The 17,206-nt window shown below is 47.7% G+C and overlaps 1 protein-coding gene across 1 annotated transcript in view; it reads left to right on the forward strand.

Annotated features, from left to right (window-relative positions):
- ST14 (ST14 transmembrane serine protease matriptase) overlaps positions 1–17,206 on the forward strand; it is a gene marked incomplete at both ends in the record, with an annotated part of 49,450 nt that overhangs the window by 13,800 nt on the left and 18,444 nt on the right. The window contains 3 exons of the mRNA XM_080711789.1: positions 15,601–15,760; positions 16,027–16,154; positions 16,342–16,412. Of these exons, the coding sequence (XP_080567915.1) occupies positions 15,601–15,760; positions 16,027–16,154; positions 16,342–16,412 (359 nt within the window). The remainder of the gene's footprint in view (positions 1–15,600; positions 15,761–16,026; positions 16,155–16,341; positions 16,413–17,206) is intronic.

Consider the following 17,206-nt stretch of genomic DNA (forward strand, 5'->3'; position numbering starts at 1 on the left):
CCCTGCGCCTTTCAAGGTAGCAAGCAGAAATGAGAACATTGTCTATCTACTGATGGGGGTGATGGCGTGAATGACAGAAAAACCCAACGATCCCCAAATCCCACATACTGTAGAGTTTATATGACATTCTTGAAACAACCCCGTGTTAAGACCAGAGGGCAGATTAGTGGGCTTGAGGCTGAGGGGTTTGGGGAGAGGAGGGAGGTGAGTGTGGTTACATAAGGCAACAGGAAGGACCCCTATCGCCATCAAGCTGCTCACAATCTTGACGGTGATAGGGGATGCAGGAACCTACGCTTGGAACTCAGCACTCACAGAAAGGAGAATAGGAGGAGATGGGGAACATAAGGGGCCGGGGGATGTCAATGTCGTGCTATGCTGATACAGGACTCTGAGGTGCTGCCACTGGGGAAGCTGGGGGAAGGGTACAAAGGGCTTCTCAGTGTTCTTTCTTACAACCACAAGGAAATCTACAGTTATCTCAAGAAAAAGCTCAAAAGTGGAAAACATCACCAGGCCATGAAGTCAGAATGTGGGTTCCGTGAAATGTGGAAATTAATGAGAAGGAGTTACAGCTGCTGGTCACGCCCTCGTTTCTCTCTTGTTTAGTTTCGGGGTGGGGGATCTGCCGGGTGTGTTACTGCAAGTGGTGGCCCTGGGCAGGAGGAAGGTGCGGTGGTGGGGCTGGGGCTAGGGGGTATCGCGGGCAAGTAAGGACTGGCTGGTGCGAACTTGGTGGGCTCAGAGTGCCTGAGATGGAATTCTCTGGTTGGAATTAGCAGAAGCGGTTGTGTCCCAGTGGTGGTGGGGGTGCTGAGCTGGGTGCTGAGAGAAGAGACCAGGTAGAGTCCAGACTCCCACGGTGGCCAGGCCAGGTGGACTCCAGAGAGCTTGGGGCTGTCAGCTGAGCTTGTGGGTGAGGATACAGCATTTTTTCCCCTTCCAGGGTGAGGAGGGCACCCTGAGACACAGGCCTGGAAACTGCCCCAGCACCTGGCTTTTTCAGGGTAATTCTCATCTGTTCTGGAAGGCTACCTAAATCTGAATATGGAGAGACAAGACTTTCTTGTGTGTGTGTGTGTGTGTGTGTGTGTGTGTGTGTGTGTGTGAGAGAGAGAGAGAGAGAGAGAGAGAGAGAGAGAGAGAGAGAGAGACAGACAGACACTGGGGATTGAATCCAGAGGCATTCTACTTCTGAGCTACATACACTCCAGCCCTTATTTTTTGTTTTGAAACAGGGTCTTGCTAGGTTGCTAAGAGTTTCTCTAGTTGTTGAGGTTGTCTTTGAACCTTTGATCCTCCTGTCTCAGCCTCCCAAGTACTGGGTTTACAGTCCTGCTCCTCGACGCCCAGCTTGAGAGACGCCTTTCAGTCAGTCAGTGAGCACGCTGCTGCACCGTTGCGGAGGGAGGGGGATCAGTGCTAGTCCTGGACAAGGTCCAGGGTAGAGGGGCTGGGGAGAAGAGGAGGCCTTCCTGGCTCTGGGTCAGGCTGGAGGTTGGGTTGGCCTTGACTGAGCCCCTGCCCCTCCTCTGGGGCTTTTGAAGCCCCTCCAGGTTGGCTCTCTCCAGCCTGCTCTTTGAGGTCCACACAGGCGACCTGTACCGCAGAGGTTTTTGGTCTTGTTTTCCTGTCTGTGTTCAAGTGTTCCCACCAGGCCCGAGGGAGGAACAGGTCTGCCAGGCTTTGGGCAGATGGATAGGCAGTGGGTGGAGAAATAAAAATCAAAGGGAGGCATTAGTAGGCCCCTGTCATTAGCAGGAGTCAACTAATTATGTTCTACTACTGCTGTACTTGGAAGTACATAGGGGGTTATTAAACAGCTTTTAAAAGCAGGAGACAGGCATGGTAAGAAGTATTTGCCCAAAGGGCCTAGGGGGGGTGTCTCAGGCCAGACCCCTCATCCAGGTCACACACACCCCCAGAAGAAAAGAAGAGACCGTGTCAGGTGGTCCTGCCAGCAGGGTGTTCTTTTTCTCCTTTGGGGGCCCCGGTTGTAAGGGTGGCCCTGTCCTCCCGCTGTACAGGCAGGGCTGGCCTGGCCGTGTTGGAAGCTGGGGACAATCAGGTGTGAAACCTCCAAGGGCCGGAAGAAACCCCTGTGTTCTGTGTGCTGACGGTGTCCTTGGTCAACAGAGCCAGCCCCCTTCACGTCTGCTCAGGTGTAGGACTTGGTTTACTTCCTGCAGTGAGAACTAACAGCAGGGCCAGCTTTCTGTTCCTGTGATGGGCTGAGGTTACACATTTGCATCTTCCTCAGGGGCCCTGTATAACCACATCTATTTCCCAGCATCTCCGTCTGAGGAAAGTGATGAGGTCAGAGGGCAAAGGTGAGAGGGTGGAGTGACTGAGTGTTCTTCTGGGAGGAGGAGCCGGGAGTATGTGTTTCTGTAGAAACTGGTGACAGCCCCAGGGACTCTTAGAATGATGCTGTAACCTACCCAGGGCAAGGAAGCCCAGCCCCACACGGAAGCCCAGCCCCACAGAGCAGGTACCTTGCATCCCAGGTGGTTGCTTAAAATAGACCAGCTGAGACAGGTGAGTCTGGCAGCCTCCTCTCAGCGCAATGGGAAGTGGGTGAGCCGGCCGGGTAGCCACCTGCACGCTGGAAATGGTAGGTGGAATCTCTCAAACTCTCAGGTTCCCAAGAATGACCTGGTGCACTCGCTAAAAACATCCATATCCTAGGCCCCGGCCCTCACATCAGGGTTTTTAGGGAGAGGGCTTTCGGAATCTGGATGGTGATTTTTGTTTTAATTTACTATTTATTTATTTATTTATTTATTTTTGGTTGTTGCTGTTTCTTTTTTCTTTTTCTTTTTCTTTTCTTTTCTTTTTTTGGTGTGTGTATGTAGTACTGGGGATTGCACCCAGGAGCGTTCTACCTCTGAGCTATCTCCCCATCCCTGTTTTATTTTTTATTTTGAGATGTGGTCTCACTAAACTGCTGAGGACCTTGCTAAATTGCTGAGGCTGGCTTTCAACTTCTGATTCTCCTGTCTGAGCTTTCCACATACTGGGATTACGGGCATGCACCACCACACCCAGCTTGTTTCAGTTTCCTTTTTTTTGTGTGTGTGGGTCTGGGAATGGAACCCAGGGGCATTCGACCTCCGAGCTACACCCCAGCCCTAGTTTTTATTCTTTATTTTGAAACAGGGTCTCACTAAGTTACGGAGGGCCTCACTCAGTAGATGAGGCTGCCCTTGAAACATGATCCTCCGGTCTCAGCCTCCTGAATGCTGGGATTACTCAGTTTACTTTTTAATTGTCACTTTTCATAACTATATAAGTCTGGAAAATACTGAATGGTGTGACCCTTGTGAACTATAGCTTTTGTGGGCTGTGTGTGTGTGTGTGTGTGTGTTTGCACATGCATGCATAACTAGGGGTTGAACACAGAGGCATTCTACCTCTGAGCTACACTTGGACTCTTTTACTTTTTATCTTTTTGGTTTTGAAACAGTCTTGCTGGGTTACTACAAGTCTCACTAAATTGATGAGGCTGGCCTCAAACCTGTAACCCTTCCTGTCTCAACTTCCCAAGTACTGGGATTCCCAACCTCTGTGGGCCTCTTGAGAATCTGGCTTCTAGGGATCATATGCTTTGGGTTGGCGAGTGGGTAGAAGGATCCCAGTGTGGGTCTTCTTTTCCCTTCTCATTTGTCCCTCAGTCATCCCTTGATGAATAATCAAGCGTCCTCTCTGGGTTAGACCTTGTGCTGGGCCTTGGACTCTGGTGGTGGCAGAGCAGGGGAAGGCCCTGCCCTCAGGAGCCTCAGCTCCTTGTACACGGCTACCCGAGTTCACCTGTGGCTGCTGGCTTAACTGGAGAGAGCCCCTTTAAGGAGAGCTGGGGACCAGCCTTTTTTATCCATGCATGCGTGGGGGTTGTGGGTGCATTCCAGCCCACTTCAATGACCAGATTATCCCAGTAGAGAATCACATGAATTTTTTGGTTTTCCAATACATATAATATGTTTACCCTATATGTTAGTGTGTAGAGTATGTAGTAGCACTCTATCTAAGAAAACAGTGTCATACATTAATTAAAAATTCTTTGTTGCTGCCGGGCACAGAGACTCACATCTGTCATCCAAGCAACTTGGGAGGCTGAGGTAGAAGGATCGCAGGTTCAAGACCAGCCTCTGCAATGTAGCCAGACCCTGTTTCAAAACAAAAAATAAAAAGGACAGGAGATGTAGCTCAGTAGTAGAGCAGCACTGGGTTCAAGGCCGAGTACTGAAAAAGAAAAAGGTATTGCTAAAAAATGCTAAGGATTCATCTGTTGCTGTTGGAAAAATGGCGCCCATAGACTAGTTTCGCAAGGGTTGCCCCAACCTGCAATTTGAGAAGAATGCACTATCTTTGGCGCACAGTAAGGTGAAGCACAATAAAACACGGTATGCCTGCAATTAGCGAGTCGAAGAGGAGGCCTTTCTCTGACTTTCCCTCTGGTATCTGCCTCATGCACCTCTGGGCTCAGCACTGTTCAGATGACAAAGTCCGTGGTTAATTTAAAAAAAAATTTTTTTATTGGTGCATTACATTTATACATCATATTGGGTTAAAAAATACTTGTGTGGATATATATATACATACATTACCCATTTAGCCCCTACCCAATTCTCACCCTATTCCCCCCACATCCCTCCTGCCCATGCTTGACTTAGTGGTTGACTTTGACCGTGGTTGATTTTTGAGGTCACCCCTGGCCCTGTCATCTGCTGGGGGACCCTGACCAGGTTCTAACTGGAGCTGGCAGGAGTGGCCTGGAGGGTTACACTGGCACAGACTTTCCCCGGGAGCAGGAAGCCATCTTCCAAAGGTTGCAGAATGCCTCCTCACCTTGGAACCCCCCACCCCTAGTCTGTCGTTTCCCGTCCTCCTTGAATAATCACAGGGATGTTTTATGGTCCTTATGATCCTGGTGGGAGTGATGACGACATGAAATTGGGATTGTCCCTTCTGGCTGGGTGGATACACTGAGTCACTGAGCCTGTAAGTGAAGAGCGTCCGCCACACTTCACGTCAGTGACAGCTGGCAGTGGCACATGAATCCAGCCACCCTTATTCCAGTCTTTGAGCCACACTTCTGTGTCCCTGGCCGGTGACATCACCTCTGCCCTTTGCCCTTGATCTCCAGCAGCAGAAGCCAGTTACTACTAGTCATGTGATTGTCCTTCATGGTCCTTCCCTGGGAGTCCAAAGGACCTACCCTGTTAGGTTTCTAGGATCATCCCTGGCCTTCCTAGCAGATCACACGTGCCTCAGTTAAATGAGAAACTAGCGTAAAATAAAAGTCTGGCACAAAATTTCATTTTGTTCCCCATCTGTTTGGCTTGGAGTCTTGTGTGGATTTGGGGTAGTCAGTAGTATTCTTGCTCTGTATCAGTGTAGAGCCACTTACCAGTTGCTCTTTCTCTAATGAGCTCTGAGCTACCAATGGCAAGTTCTTGCTTTGGACTTGCTGGTCTCAGAGCCGGGGGTCATGGGCCTTGGGGGGGGTGGGTGGGACTGTCAGTGTGTGCTGGGAACCAGGTCAGGATTTTGTTTGTTTAGCATTTAGCTTTTTTTTTTTTTTTTTTGTACTAGGGATTAAACCCAGGGACATTCAAACTCGAACGCATACCCCTTGCCCTTTTTATTTTTCATTTTGAAACAGAGTCTCCCTAAGTTGCTGAAGCAATCCTGCCCTGGAACCTGCAATCCTCCTGTCTCAACTCCCCAAGTACTGGGATTAAGGTGCACACTACCACCCATGGCTAGCCCTGGGTAGTTTCTTACTTATTGTGAGTAGAGTGACCACCAGGCTCTTTTTTTTTTTTTTTTTTGCAGTACTGGGGATGGAACCCAGGGGTATTCTACTTCTGAGCTACACCCCCAACCCTATTTTTTATTCAGTATTTTGAAACAGGGTCTCACTCAGTTGCAAAGGGCCTCACTAAGTAGTAGCTGAGGCTGTCTGTGAACCGCACTCCTCCTGTCTCAGCCTCCCGAATGCTGGGATTACAAGTGTGCACTATCATGCCCGGCCCACAAAGCTCTTTTCTATATCAGCAAATAAAATATACCTTTTTTTTTTGCCTTTTATAAATCAGTTTTTGTTTTGGTTTTTCTGACAAGCATTGGCCTTCAGGAACGTATATGCCACTTGACCAAGTGTGTTTAAATTAACAACAAAATGATAATTCCCCGTGTTTCTACATTCTCCCTTCCTGGGTCTCTCGAGCTGACCTCACTTTTCTTCCTGGAAGTCGGAGGGAAAGGCGGTAATCCAGCTCTCAGCCCTCTGCCCGCTCCCTGGTTCTCCTCTTTGTTTCTCCATGCCTGTCATCCTGTCCATCTTCCTGGAAGTCTTTCCTTAATCTTGCCTCAGTGCCTCGAGCCATGTGCTGTTTCTGGGGACCCTGGTCGGATAAGAAGAGGCCACCCTCCTCGTGTGGCCCCTGCCTATGCCTATGGCTGACAAACATCTGGCTTTATAGCACTGTGTTTTGTATGTGCACCTGCAGGTATGTTTACTTTTAAGAAAAAGAACTAGTGTGAGAAAGCCGGTGCAGGTGCACTTTCTTTTCTGTTGGCTCTGTGGCTGCCCAGTGTGATTATGTGTGTAACTGAGCTAGGGTGGACAGGTTCCCTGAGACCTCTTCCTCCTCCTCCCCATCTGCTCCTCCTGCACTGGCTCTGGGGCCAAGCCCGGTTAGCCTGAAGCTGGGCTCTTGCCCCAGCTTTCCTGCAGGACTGACTCAACTATCTCTGTGGCCTTGGACAGGCCACTCCCTCCTCCTCAGCCTCAGTTTCCTTATCAATAAAATGAGGGATTATGCAAGATGAGCTCCGTTATGCCCAAAAATGGAGCCGAGAGCTAGGGTTATAAAAGGAAGCAGGTTGGTTACTGATTAAACAGTTATTTCTGGGCTGAGTGGAGCCCCAGAACCCACACGTGCTCCCTAAGTTCTGGAAGTTGACTACATTGGGAGGTAGAAAACCGAGATCAAATCTTCGATCTGCCACTGAGTGTTGGGTAACTTTGCAGAAGCATCGTTTCTCTCTGCCTTCTCTGAAATTGGGGGGTAAAAATGCCAGTCTTGAAAGATTCCCAGCTCTATTGTGAGGGCCAGGGAAGAAAAGAGTTGAGAAATTATTCCATAAATTGAAAATACAAGCCGTGCATGGTGGTGCATGTCTGTAATTCTAGTACTTGGGAGGCTGAGACAGGAGAATCACAGTGTCTAGCCCCACTTCAGCAACTGAAAGAAACTCTCAGCAACCTAGAGAGTCCATTTTTTTTGGGGGGGGATGGTACTGGGGTTCCTGGAAACTCTTCTACTTCCGGGCTACACTCCCAAACCTATTTTATACTTTTTAAAAAATTTTAATTTGGAAACAGGGTCTCCTAAGCAGTGCGACCGCCTCTCAAGCGCAGGGATTACAAGCGTGCGCCACCATGCCCGGCTGAGAGACCATGTTTTAAAACAAAAAGTAAAAAGGGTTGGGATGTAGCTCAGAAGTAGAATGCCCCTGGGTTCAGTTCTTAAAACCAGCATAAAAAAAAAAAAGAAACACGGTAACTTATTATTTTGTCAACTTCTTTGTTTATTTGGTTTTGGGGACTGAAATCAGGAGCAGTCTACCTCCAAGCTACACACCAGCCCCTTTTAATTTTATTTTTATCATTAATTAATTAATTTATTTATTTCTGTGGTACTGAGGGTGGAACTCAGGGGCTTTCTACCTCCAGGCTATACTCCCAGACCTATTTTATAATTTATTTGGAAACAGAGTCTCACTAAGTTGCTGAGAGCCTTACTCAGTAGCTGAGGCTGGCTTTGAACCTGTGCGATCCTCCTGTCTCAGCCTCCCAAGCGTGGGGACTACAAGCATGCGCCACCACGCCCGGCTCCCTTTTTTATTTTTTAAACAGGGTCTCACTAAATTGCTGAGGCTGGCCTTGCACCTGTAATCTTCCTGTCTCAACCTCCCAACTATTGGAATTACAGGTGTGCCCTACCACAGCTGGCTGTTTGTTTCTGAGATGGGGGTCTCACTGTGTTGCTCAGGCCGTCCTTGAACTCCTGGGCCCAAACGATCCTGTCTCAGTCCCTATCTCAGCCTCCCCAGTAGTTGGGACGAAGGGCATGTGCCACGGTTTTCTGCATATTACATTTCTTACATACACACATACACACAATTACATGACCCATGCACACATACACAGGACCTGTTGAGACTGTCCAGCTGAAGCCTTTCTGTGTTCTTTGTCTTAAATATGATTAGAAGCAAGGACCATCCAATGTCTAAAGAAAACCTATAACCTGAAAGTTGAGAGACGAAGCCCATAGGAAACCAAAAAATAAAATTAAAAAATTAAAAACACCTCATTAAAAATACCTCAGTGTGGTGGTACACATCTGTAGCCCCAGCTGCATGAGAGACTGAGGTGGGAGGATCATTTGAGCCCTGAAGTTTGGGGCAAGCCTGGGCAATGTAGTAAGATCCCATTAACCAACCAACCAACCAACCAACCAAGAAGATAGTGTATTCTGAAATAAGAAAAGGCCACTCAAACAGGCAACTATTATGGAATAAAACATCACTCTTGAAAGAAAGAGATGACTTTGAGAATTAAAAATAAAAATCACTGCTTTAATAATTAACATCAAAATCAGGCCATATGATTTCCCCACTTTTGTTCTTTTTCAAGGACCTCTGCATGGATTTCAGAGTCAACAAGTTAGCATCTACAAAAAGTATACTGAGGTTTTAATCAAGATTGTATTGAATCATAGATATATTTGAGAATAGACATTTTCACAATATTAAATTCTCTAGGCTGGTGTGGTTGTACATGCTTGTAATCCCAGTACTTTGAAGGCTGAGACAGGAAAGTCACAGGTTCGAGGACAGCCTCAGCAATTTAGCAAGACCCTCAGCAACCTCATAGGACATGTTTCAAAATAAAAATAACATAGAGCTGGAATATAGCTTGAAGGTAGAAATCCCCTGGGTTCAATTCCCCTTTACTACAAAAACAATATAATCTTTCCAATCCATGAGAATGATATATTGCTCTATTATTTAGTTTAGTTTTTTTTTTTTTTTTGGTGCTGGAGATTGAGCCCAGGGGCATTCTACTTCTGAATAACACCCTCAACCCTATTTAATTTTTATTTTGAAAAAGGTCTTACTGCGGGAGTGGTGACGCACGCTTATAATCCCAGCATTCGGGAGGCTGAGACCAGAGGATCGCGGTTCTTGTACAGCCTCAGCTACTTAGTGAGGCTCTCCGCAACTTAGTGAGACCTTGTTTCAAAATAAAAGAATAAAAATAGGGCAGGGGATGTGGCTCGGAGGTCAAATGTCCCTGAGTTCCATCCCCAGACCCGCGGAAAAAAAAAGGTCTTGCTAAGTTTGGTTAGGGTTTTTCTAAGTTGCCTTCGCAACTCAGTGACACTCTGCTAAAAAAATAAAATAAAATAAAATAAAAAAGAATAAAAAATAGGACCGGGAGTGTAGCTCGGAGGTAGAATACCTCTGGGTTCCATCTCCAGTACTGAAAAAAAAAAAAAAAAAAAAAAAGAAAAAAGAAAAAAAAGAAAGAAAAGAAAAGAAATTTCTCTTCTTCAAAAGATATTATTAAGGCTGGGTGTGGTGGCACATTATTTATAATCTTAGTAATTGGGAGGCTGAGATAGGAGGAACATAGGTTCATAGCCAGCCTCAGCTACTTAGTGAGGCCCTGTTTTAAAATAAAGAATAAAAAATAGGGTTGGAGGTGGGCTGAGTGTGGTGGCGCATGCTTTTAATCCCAGCATCAGGAGGCAGAGACCAAAGGGTCATGATTCGTGGACAGCCTCAGCTACTTAGTGAGGCTCCTTGCAACTCAGTGAGACCCTGTTTCAAAAATAAAGAATAATTAAAAAAAATAGGGCTGGGGGTGTCACTCAGAGGGTAGAATGTCCCTAGGTTCCATCCCCAGTACTGCAAAAAAAAAAAAAAAAAAAAGCTCTAGGTGTAACTAAGTGATGCCCCTGGGTTCAATCCCCAGTACACCACAACACTCTCTCTCTCTCTCTCTCTCTCTCTCTCTCTCTCTCTCTCTCTCTCTCTCTCTCTCTCTCTTTCCCTCCCTCCCTCCCCCTCCCTCAAGCCAAAGCTATTAAGGGAATGAAAGTACAAGCCACAGAGACATGGTAGTGCACCCCTGTAATCCCAGTTTGGGGAGGCTGAAATAGAGGATTGCAGGTCCAAGGCCAGCCTCAGCATTTAGTGGGACCCTCAGCAACTTAGTGAGACCCTGTTTCAAAATAAAAGATTAGAAGGGCTGGTGTGTGTGGGGTGGCTTGGAGGTAGAATCCCCCTAAGTTATTGAGTCTCTAGTACCACATACACATACACACATACACCAGAGAGAGAGAGAGAGAGAGAGAGAGAGAGAGAGAGAGAGAGAGAGAGAGAGAGAGAGAGAGAGTGTAGGAGGGGCTGATGGTGTAGTTCAGACTTAGAACGTCCCTGGGTTCAATCCCTACTCTGGAGGAGGGGACAGGAGTACAAGCCACAGACTAGTAGAAAAATCTTTGCAAAGCCTATAAAGAATTTGTATTCAGAATATACGTAAAATACTCTCAAAACACAACAAGAGGAAAATAAATGAATGAATACATAGGCAAAAGGTTTGAAGGACATTTCACAAAAGATGATCCACAGGTGGCGGTGGAGCACAAGAAAAGGGGACCAATGCCCTTAGTCTTTGGAGAAAAGCCACTTAAATCCACCATGAAGCCAGGCGTGGTGGCGCACGCTTGTAATCCCCGCGCTTGGGAGGTGGAGACAGGAGGATCGCACAGGTTCAAAGCTGGCTTAAAAGACCCTGTTTCCAAATAAAAAGTATAAAAATGGGTCTGGGAGTGTAGCCCGGAGATAGAAGGATTTCCAGGAACCCCAGTACCACACACACACACACACACACACACACACTTTACCACGAGATGCGCTGCGTATCTGCAGGACGGCGAAGTCCCAGAGACCCACACAGCAAGCGCGCGTGGGGAGAGCGAAGAGCTGGTGCCACCCCACAAGACCGTTTGGCGGGTCCTTAAATATACGCCTCTTTTGCACACTTGCAGCGTCACTGCCAGGTATTTACTCAAGAGAAATGAGAGTACATTCAGTACGAAGACTCGCAGAGGAGTGTTTATAGCAACTATATTGTTAATAACCCCAAACTGGAAACAATCCAAATGTCCTACCCGGTGAACAGGTTAAGGCAGTGGTGTGCACCCGTACAACGTACTGCTCAACAGCAGAGGAATGTACTGTGGGTGCCTGGGGTAACCTTCAGGAATCTCGAAATAACTGTACTGGATGAAACAGGAGAAAGTTCTAGAAAAAGCAAATTAGCATTTTAACACACACACACACACACACACACACACACACACACACGGTGATACAGGGGATTGAACCCAGGGATATTGTACCTCTGAGCTATATTCTCAGCTCCTTTCCTTTCATTTTTAATTTTGAGACAAAATTTTAGTTAGCATGTGCTATCCTGGAACTTGTGATCCTGCTTCTCAGTCTCCCAAGTACTGGGAAGCAAATTAATCTTTAGTGACAAGAAGTGGGTAAATGGCTTCTTGGGGAAAGGAGAGCGAATCAGGGAAGAAGAGGAGGAAGCTTTTGAAGGTGATGGATATGTTGATTATTTGGTCTGTTGACAATTGTGTGGATATATATATATATATATATATATATATATATGCAAAAAAGTCTACTTTTTTGTTGTTGTTGGGGGGTTCTGGGAATTGAACCCAAGGGCATCATACCTCCAGGCTACACTCTCAGCCTTTTTTATTTTTTATTTTTATATATTTACTTATTTAGTGGTACTGGGGATTGAACTCAAGGGCATTCCATTTCTGAGCCTCACCCCAGCCCTATATTTATTTATTTATTTATTTATTTATTTATTTATCTATCTATTTATTTATTTATTTACTGGTATTGGGGATGGAACCCAGGGGCTTTCTAGCTCCAGGCTACACTCCCAGACCTATTTTATATTTTTTAAATTTGGAAACAGAGTTAAAGTTCCTGAGAGCCTCACTAAGTAGCTGAGGCTGACTTTGAACCCTCATGCTTCTCCGGTCTCAGCCTCCCAGGTACTGGGATTACAAGTATGTGCCACCATGCCCAGCTTATTTTTTATTTTGAAACAGGGTCTCACTAAGCTGTGGAGGGCCCACTAAGTTGCCAAGCCAGGCCTTGAACCCATGCTCCTCCTGTCGCAACCTCCCAAGTACTGGGATTACAAGCATGTGCCACCACGCCTGGCTTATTTTTTATTTTTGAAACAGGGTCTCACTAGGTTTGTGGAGAGTATCACTATGTTGCTGAAGCGTCTTTGAACCTGCGATCCTCCTGTCTCAGCCTCCCAAGTCCCTGTATTACAGAAATATGCCACCATGTCCAGTTCTATACACTTAAAATATTTAGTTTAAGCCTGGTACAGTAATACATGCCTGTCATCCCAGTATTTGGGAGGCTGAGACAGGAGGATTGCAGGTCCCAAGCTAGCCTCAGCAACTTAGTGAGGCTGTCAACAAGTTACTGAGATCCTGTTTCAAATAAAAAAATAACATGAGTGTGGTAGCGCATGCTTGTAATCCCAATCCTTGGGAGGCTGAGACAGGAGGATCAAAGGTTCACAGCCAGACTCAGCAACTTGGGCCAGGTAGGGGTGTAGCTTGGAGGTAGAATTTCCCTGCATTTCATCCCCAGTTCTGCAAACAAACAAACAAGTAAACAAACAAAAACCCCAAACCAAAATAAAAATAAAAATAAAATAGGTGTAGGGGTGTAGCTCAAAGGTAGAATGCTCCTGGGTTCCATCCCCAGCACCACAAAAATAAAATAAAATAGGGCTGGAAATATAGCTCAGAGGTAGATCTTCTAGGTTCAATCCCCAGTAAAACACACACACACACACACACACACACACACACACACACACACACACAGAGTTTATTTTGTGTCAATTAATACCTTGGTGAAGTTATTTTAAAAATTCAAAAGAAGGTCTGCAAGAGCAAGCTTAAAAACATTCCCAGCCAGGCGTGGTAGCGCATGCTTGTAATCCCTGCGCTTGGGAGGCTGAGACAGGAGAATAGCGCAGGATTGAAGCCAGTCTCAGCTGGTTTAAGAGACCCTGTTTCCAAATAAAAACATATAAAATAGGTCTGGGAGTGTAGCCCGGAGGTAGAAGGCCCCTGGGTTCCATCCCCAGTACCACCAAAAAACAAAAAACAAACCAAAAAAAAAAACCATTCCCAGCAGTGGGACATGGTGGCACACGCTTGTAATCCCAGTATTTGGGAAGCTGAGACAGGAAGGATCCCAGGTTCAAGGACAGCCTCATAAAGTAGCAAAAGTCTCATCAACTTAGTGAGACTCGATGCTTAAAAATAAAAATAAAAGTAAGGCTGGGGGTGGTGTAGCTCAAAGATAGCATGCCCCTGGGCTCAATCCCCAGTACTACAAAAAATAAAAACAAAAAACCATTTCCAGAGTGGGACATAGTGGTACTCGCCCGTAATCTTAATATTTGGAAGGCTGAGACAGGAGGATGGTAGGTGTGAAGTCAGTGAGGTAAGCTCAGAGGGAGAATGCCCCTGGATTCAATCCCCAGTAAGTATGACAAAAGGAAGAAGGAGGAAGAGAAGGAGGAGGAGGAGGAAGAGGAGGAGGAGGAAGAAGAAGAAAAGAAAAGAAATAGGGAAATACATTTCAGAACGAGCCACTGGCATTCGTTTTAAGTGGCTGCCTCTGGGGTGTGCTTCTGTGTGTGCTATTAAGAGAGTCAACAATCACAACCAGTTAGGAAGCTAAAATTAGAGATACGAGTGTCTGAACGCCGTAGGAGCGGAGCGTGTCTTTCACTGAGTGAGTTAGCAGATACTGAGGATGTGACTGACTCACGTTCTGTCAGTTCAGACATATAAAGCAGCGATGGGGTGACTACCAGGAGAACCATATCAGGAAACTGTTGGACCTGACGGCCCTGTGGAGTTTGGGGTGGCTCCCTGTTGGAGCCGGTGTGCAGCCCGCATGCAGAGGTTAAACATAAAGCACCCAGCCGGGATGCAGTGCCTCCCCGGGATGGAGGGCGGCGCTGGGGTGTGCTCCAGGGAAGAAGCGTACCACCTGTCATGGGCCCTGGACACCCGGCTGCCTCCTCCATTCTATGCCCTCCCTCATCCTGGGTTCCCCACGGCAGGGAAGAACCCAGAGAAACTGTCCTCCTGTTGGTCAGAAGTTTAGTTTGAGTCTGAGCATGGACATGGACTTTTGGGGCGAGCCCGCCCTCCTACTTTCACTTGGAGTCCTGGATAGCAGAGCTACCTGCCCTTTTCCTTTCAGTTGAATAAACAGTGGCAGAGGCAGGGCTGTGAGGCAGGTCATGTGCTTTCTGTGCTGCCCACAGGCCCTGGTGACCATGGGAACTGATTCTAGGGCTGCATCCAAGGCCAGTGAGGGTGGACCTGTTTTTTTTTTTTGTTTTTTTTTTGGTGTGTGTGGGGTGGGTACTGGGGGTTGAACCCAGGAGCATTCTACCTCCGAGCTATACTCCTAACCCTGTATTTTATTTTTATTTTTATTTTTTTTACTTTTTTGCGTGTTCTGAGGGTGAAACCCGGGAGCATTCGACCTCCGAGCTACACCCCCCGTGCCCTAGTTTTTATTCTTTAATTTGAAACAGGGTCTCACTAAGTTGTGGAGGACCTCACTAAGTAGCTGAGGATGTCCACCTGAACTGCGATCCTCCGGTCTCAGCCTCCCGAATGCTGGGATTACAAGCGCGCACCACCACGCCTGGCTTCTTTATTCTTTATTTTGAAACAGGGTTTCACTAAGTTGTTGAGGCCTCACTAAGTAGCTGAGGCTGGCTGGGAACCTGTGATCCTCTTGTCTCAGCCTAACAAGTACTGGGATTACAAGTGTGCACCATCACATCTGGCTTGAGGGTGGGCCTTACAATTCCCCACGGTGCCAGGAGCAGCGACACAGGCCTGAAATCTCAGTACAATTCATGGAAACGGCGACACTCAGCCGCTGGATTTGGTTCTTTCTTTTCCTCTCTCTTCCTTTCTTCTTCCTTCCTTCCTTTACTTATTAGTGATTGAACTCAGGGGTGTCCTGCCTTGGAGCTATACCCCAGCCCTTTTTATTTTTCATTTTCAAACAAGATCTTGCTAAGTCGTTGAGGCTGGCCTGGAACCTGTGATCCTCCTGTCTTGGGCTCCCAAACACTGGGATTACAGGTGTGCACCACCACACCTGGCTTTCATTTCATTGTCATTCAAAGGACCAGTTCTTAAGTAACTCACCTTCAGTCTGGACACTGGGGTTCCAGGAAGGCCGCCCCCACTCTCCTCTGCTAGGGTGACAGCCTTCACATCTTGGAGCGGGCACCCTGGGCAGAGTGGTCTGTGGGCTCATGGGTGAGGTCTCCCTCCATGCGGCGTCACGCGTTTCCCGAGCCTGGCTGGCAGGCTGTGGGGTGAGAGTTCTGAGCCCCCGTGTGTTTCTTTTCAGAACATGAATGGCCTCGAGGAAGGTGTGGAGTTCCTGCCGGTGAATAACGCCAAGAAGGTGGAGAAGCGGGGCCCCAGGCGCTGGGTGGTGCTGGTGGCAGTGCTGACTGGCTTCCTCTTGCTGTCGCTCCTGGCTGGCTTGCTGGTGTGGCACTTCCAGTGTGAGTAGGGCTGGGCTTGGCCTGGGGAGGGGGTAATGCGGAGGTGGCCGTCTCTCTCCCCTTTGCAGATAGACCCAGGAGGCAGGGAATGGGGGCGAGTGTGGAGGGTTGGATGGAAGGATCTCAGGCACCACCTCCCTGGGCTCTTTTGAGCCATGATGGGGAGTGACCCAGCCCCTGGTGGCACACACTCCCCTGGGAGCTGCTGGCGCGGTGACAGGTGCCGGCAGTGCCACTGTGCCTGACCGTTCTCCTGGCTCACGCAGACCGGAATGTGCGGGTGCAGAAAGTCTTCAATGGCTACCTGAGGATCAAAAACGAGAACTTCATGGATGCGTATGAGAACTCGAATTCCACTGAGTTTATAAACCTGGCCAGCAAGGTGAAGGAAGCGGTGAGTCCAGCCCCTGCCGCTGCCGGGCCTCCCAGCCCTGGGTAGAAAGGACACCTCTCATCTGGGTCTCTGGCCTGTGGGTGGCTCCGGGGGAGGCTCAGGGCCCAGGAGGGAGGGAGCAGCCTGGCTCTGGGAAGGGGACACCACTGCTCCTGGGCCTGTTGTGAGTCTTGTCCCCTCCCTTTAGCTGAAGCTCTTATACAGTGAAATCCCTTTCCTGGGCCCCTACCACAAGAAGTCGGCTGTGACTGCCTTCAGGTGGGTGCTGGGGCTGGGGCTGGTTGGGTAGTCCCTAGCCTGTCTGGGAGTGGGATAGGGGTGATGTAATGTGTGGGACAGAATGCCTCGCAGCCCAGGGAGAAGCAGCAGAAGGCGCTGGCTTGTAGGGCAGAGGGCCACTTCTCATTCTGTCTTTTGTGTAAGTGACTTAGCACTCCTGATTCTTCTGTCTCCAAAGCAGGGTGGCCATAGCCATGTTGGCAGGGCCAAGTGCATGGATACACATGGAATGCTTTGCATAATGGTGCCTGCCCCCTGAGCTGCTTGAGGGGAGGGAGTGGAGCTCAGGAAGGCTTCCATGCAAACATCCTTTTTCAGAAAGAGAATTTTATTCCCAAAGCTTTTTTTCTTTCTTTTCTTTTCAGTGTTGGGAATTGAACTTAGGGCCTTATACCTGTTAAACAAGTGCTTTAGCATTTGTCGATACCTCCAGCTTTTCAAAATTTTTTTTTGTATTTTAACTTTATTTGTTTATTTATTTAATTTATTTATTTATGGTGGTATGGGGTTCCTGGAAGCCCTTCTACCTCTGGGCTACACTCCCAGACCTATTTTATACTTTTTTATTTGGAAACAGGGTCTCTTAAGCCAGCGCGGCTGGCTTCGAACCTGCGCCATTCTCCTGTCTCTGCCTCCCAAGTGCGGCGATTACAAGCGTGGGCCACCACGCCCAGCTACTTATTTATTTTTGAGACAAGGCCTCACTATGTTGCCCAGGCTGGTCTTGAATTCCTGGGCTCCAAGGATCCTCCTGCCTTAGTCTCCCGAGCAGC

The sequence above is a fragment of the Muscardinus avellanarius genome (assembly GCF_963383645.1).
Source record: "Muscardinus avellanarius genome assembly, chromosome: 1".
Classification (NCBI taxonomy): domain Eukaryota; kingdom Metazoa; phylum Chordata; class Mammalia; order Rodentia; family Gliridae; genus Muscardinus; species Muscardinus avellanarius.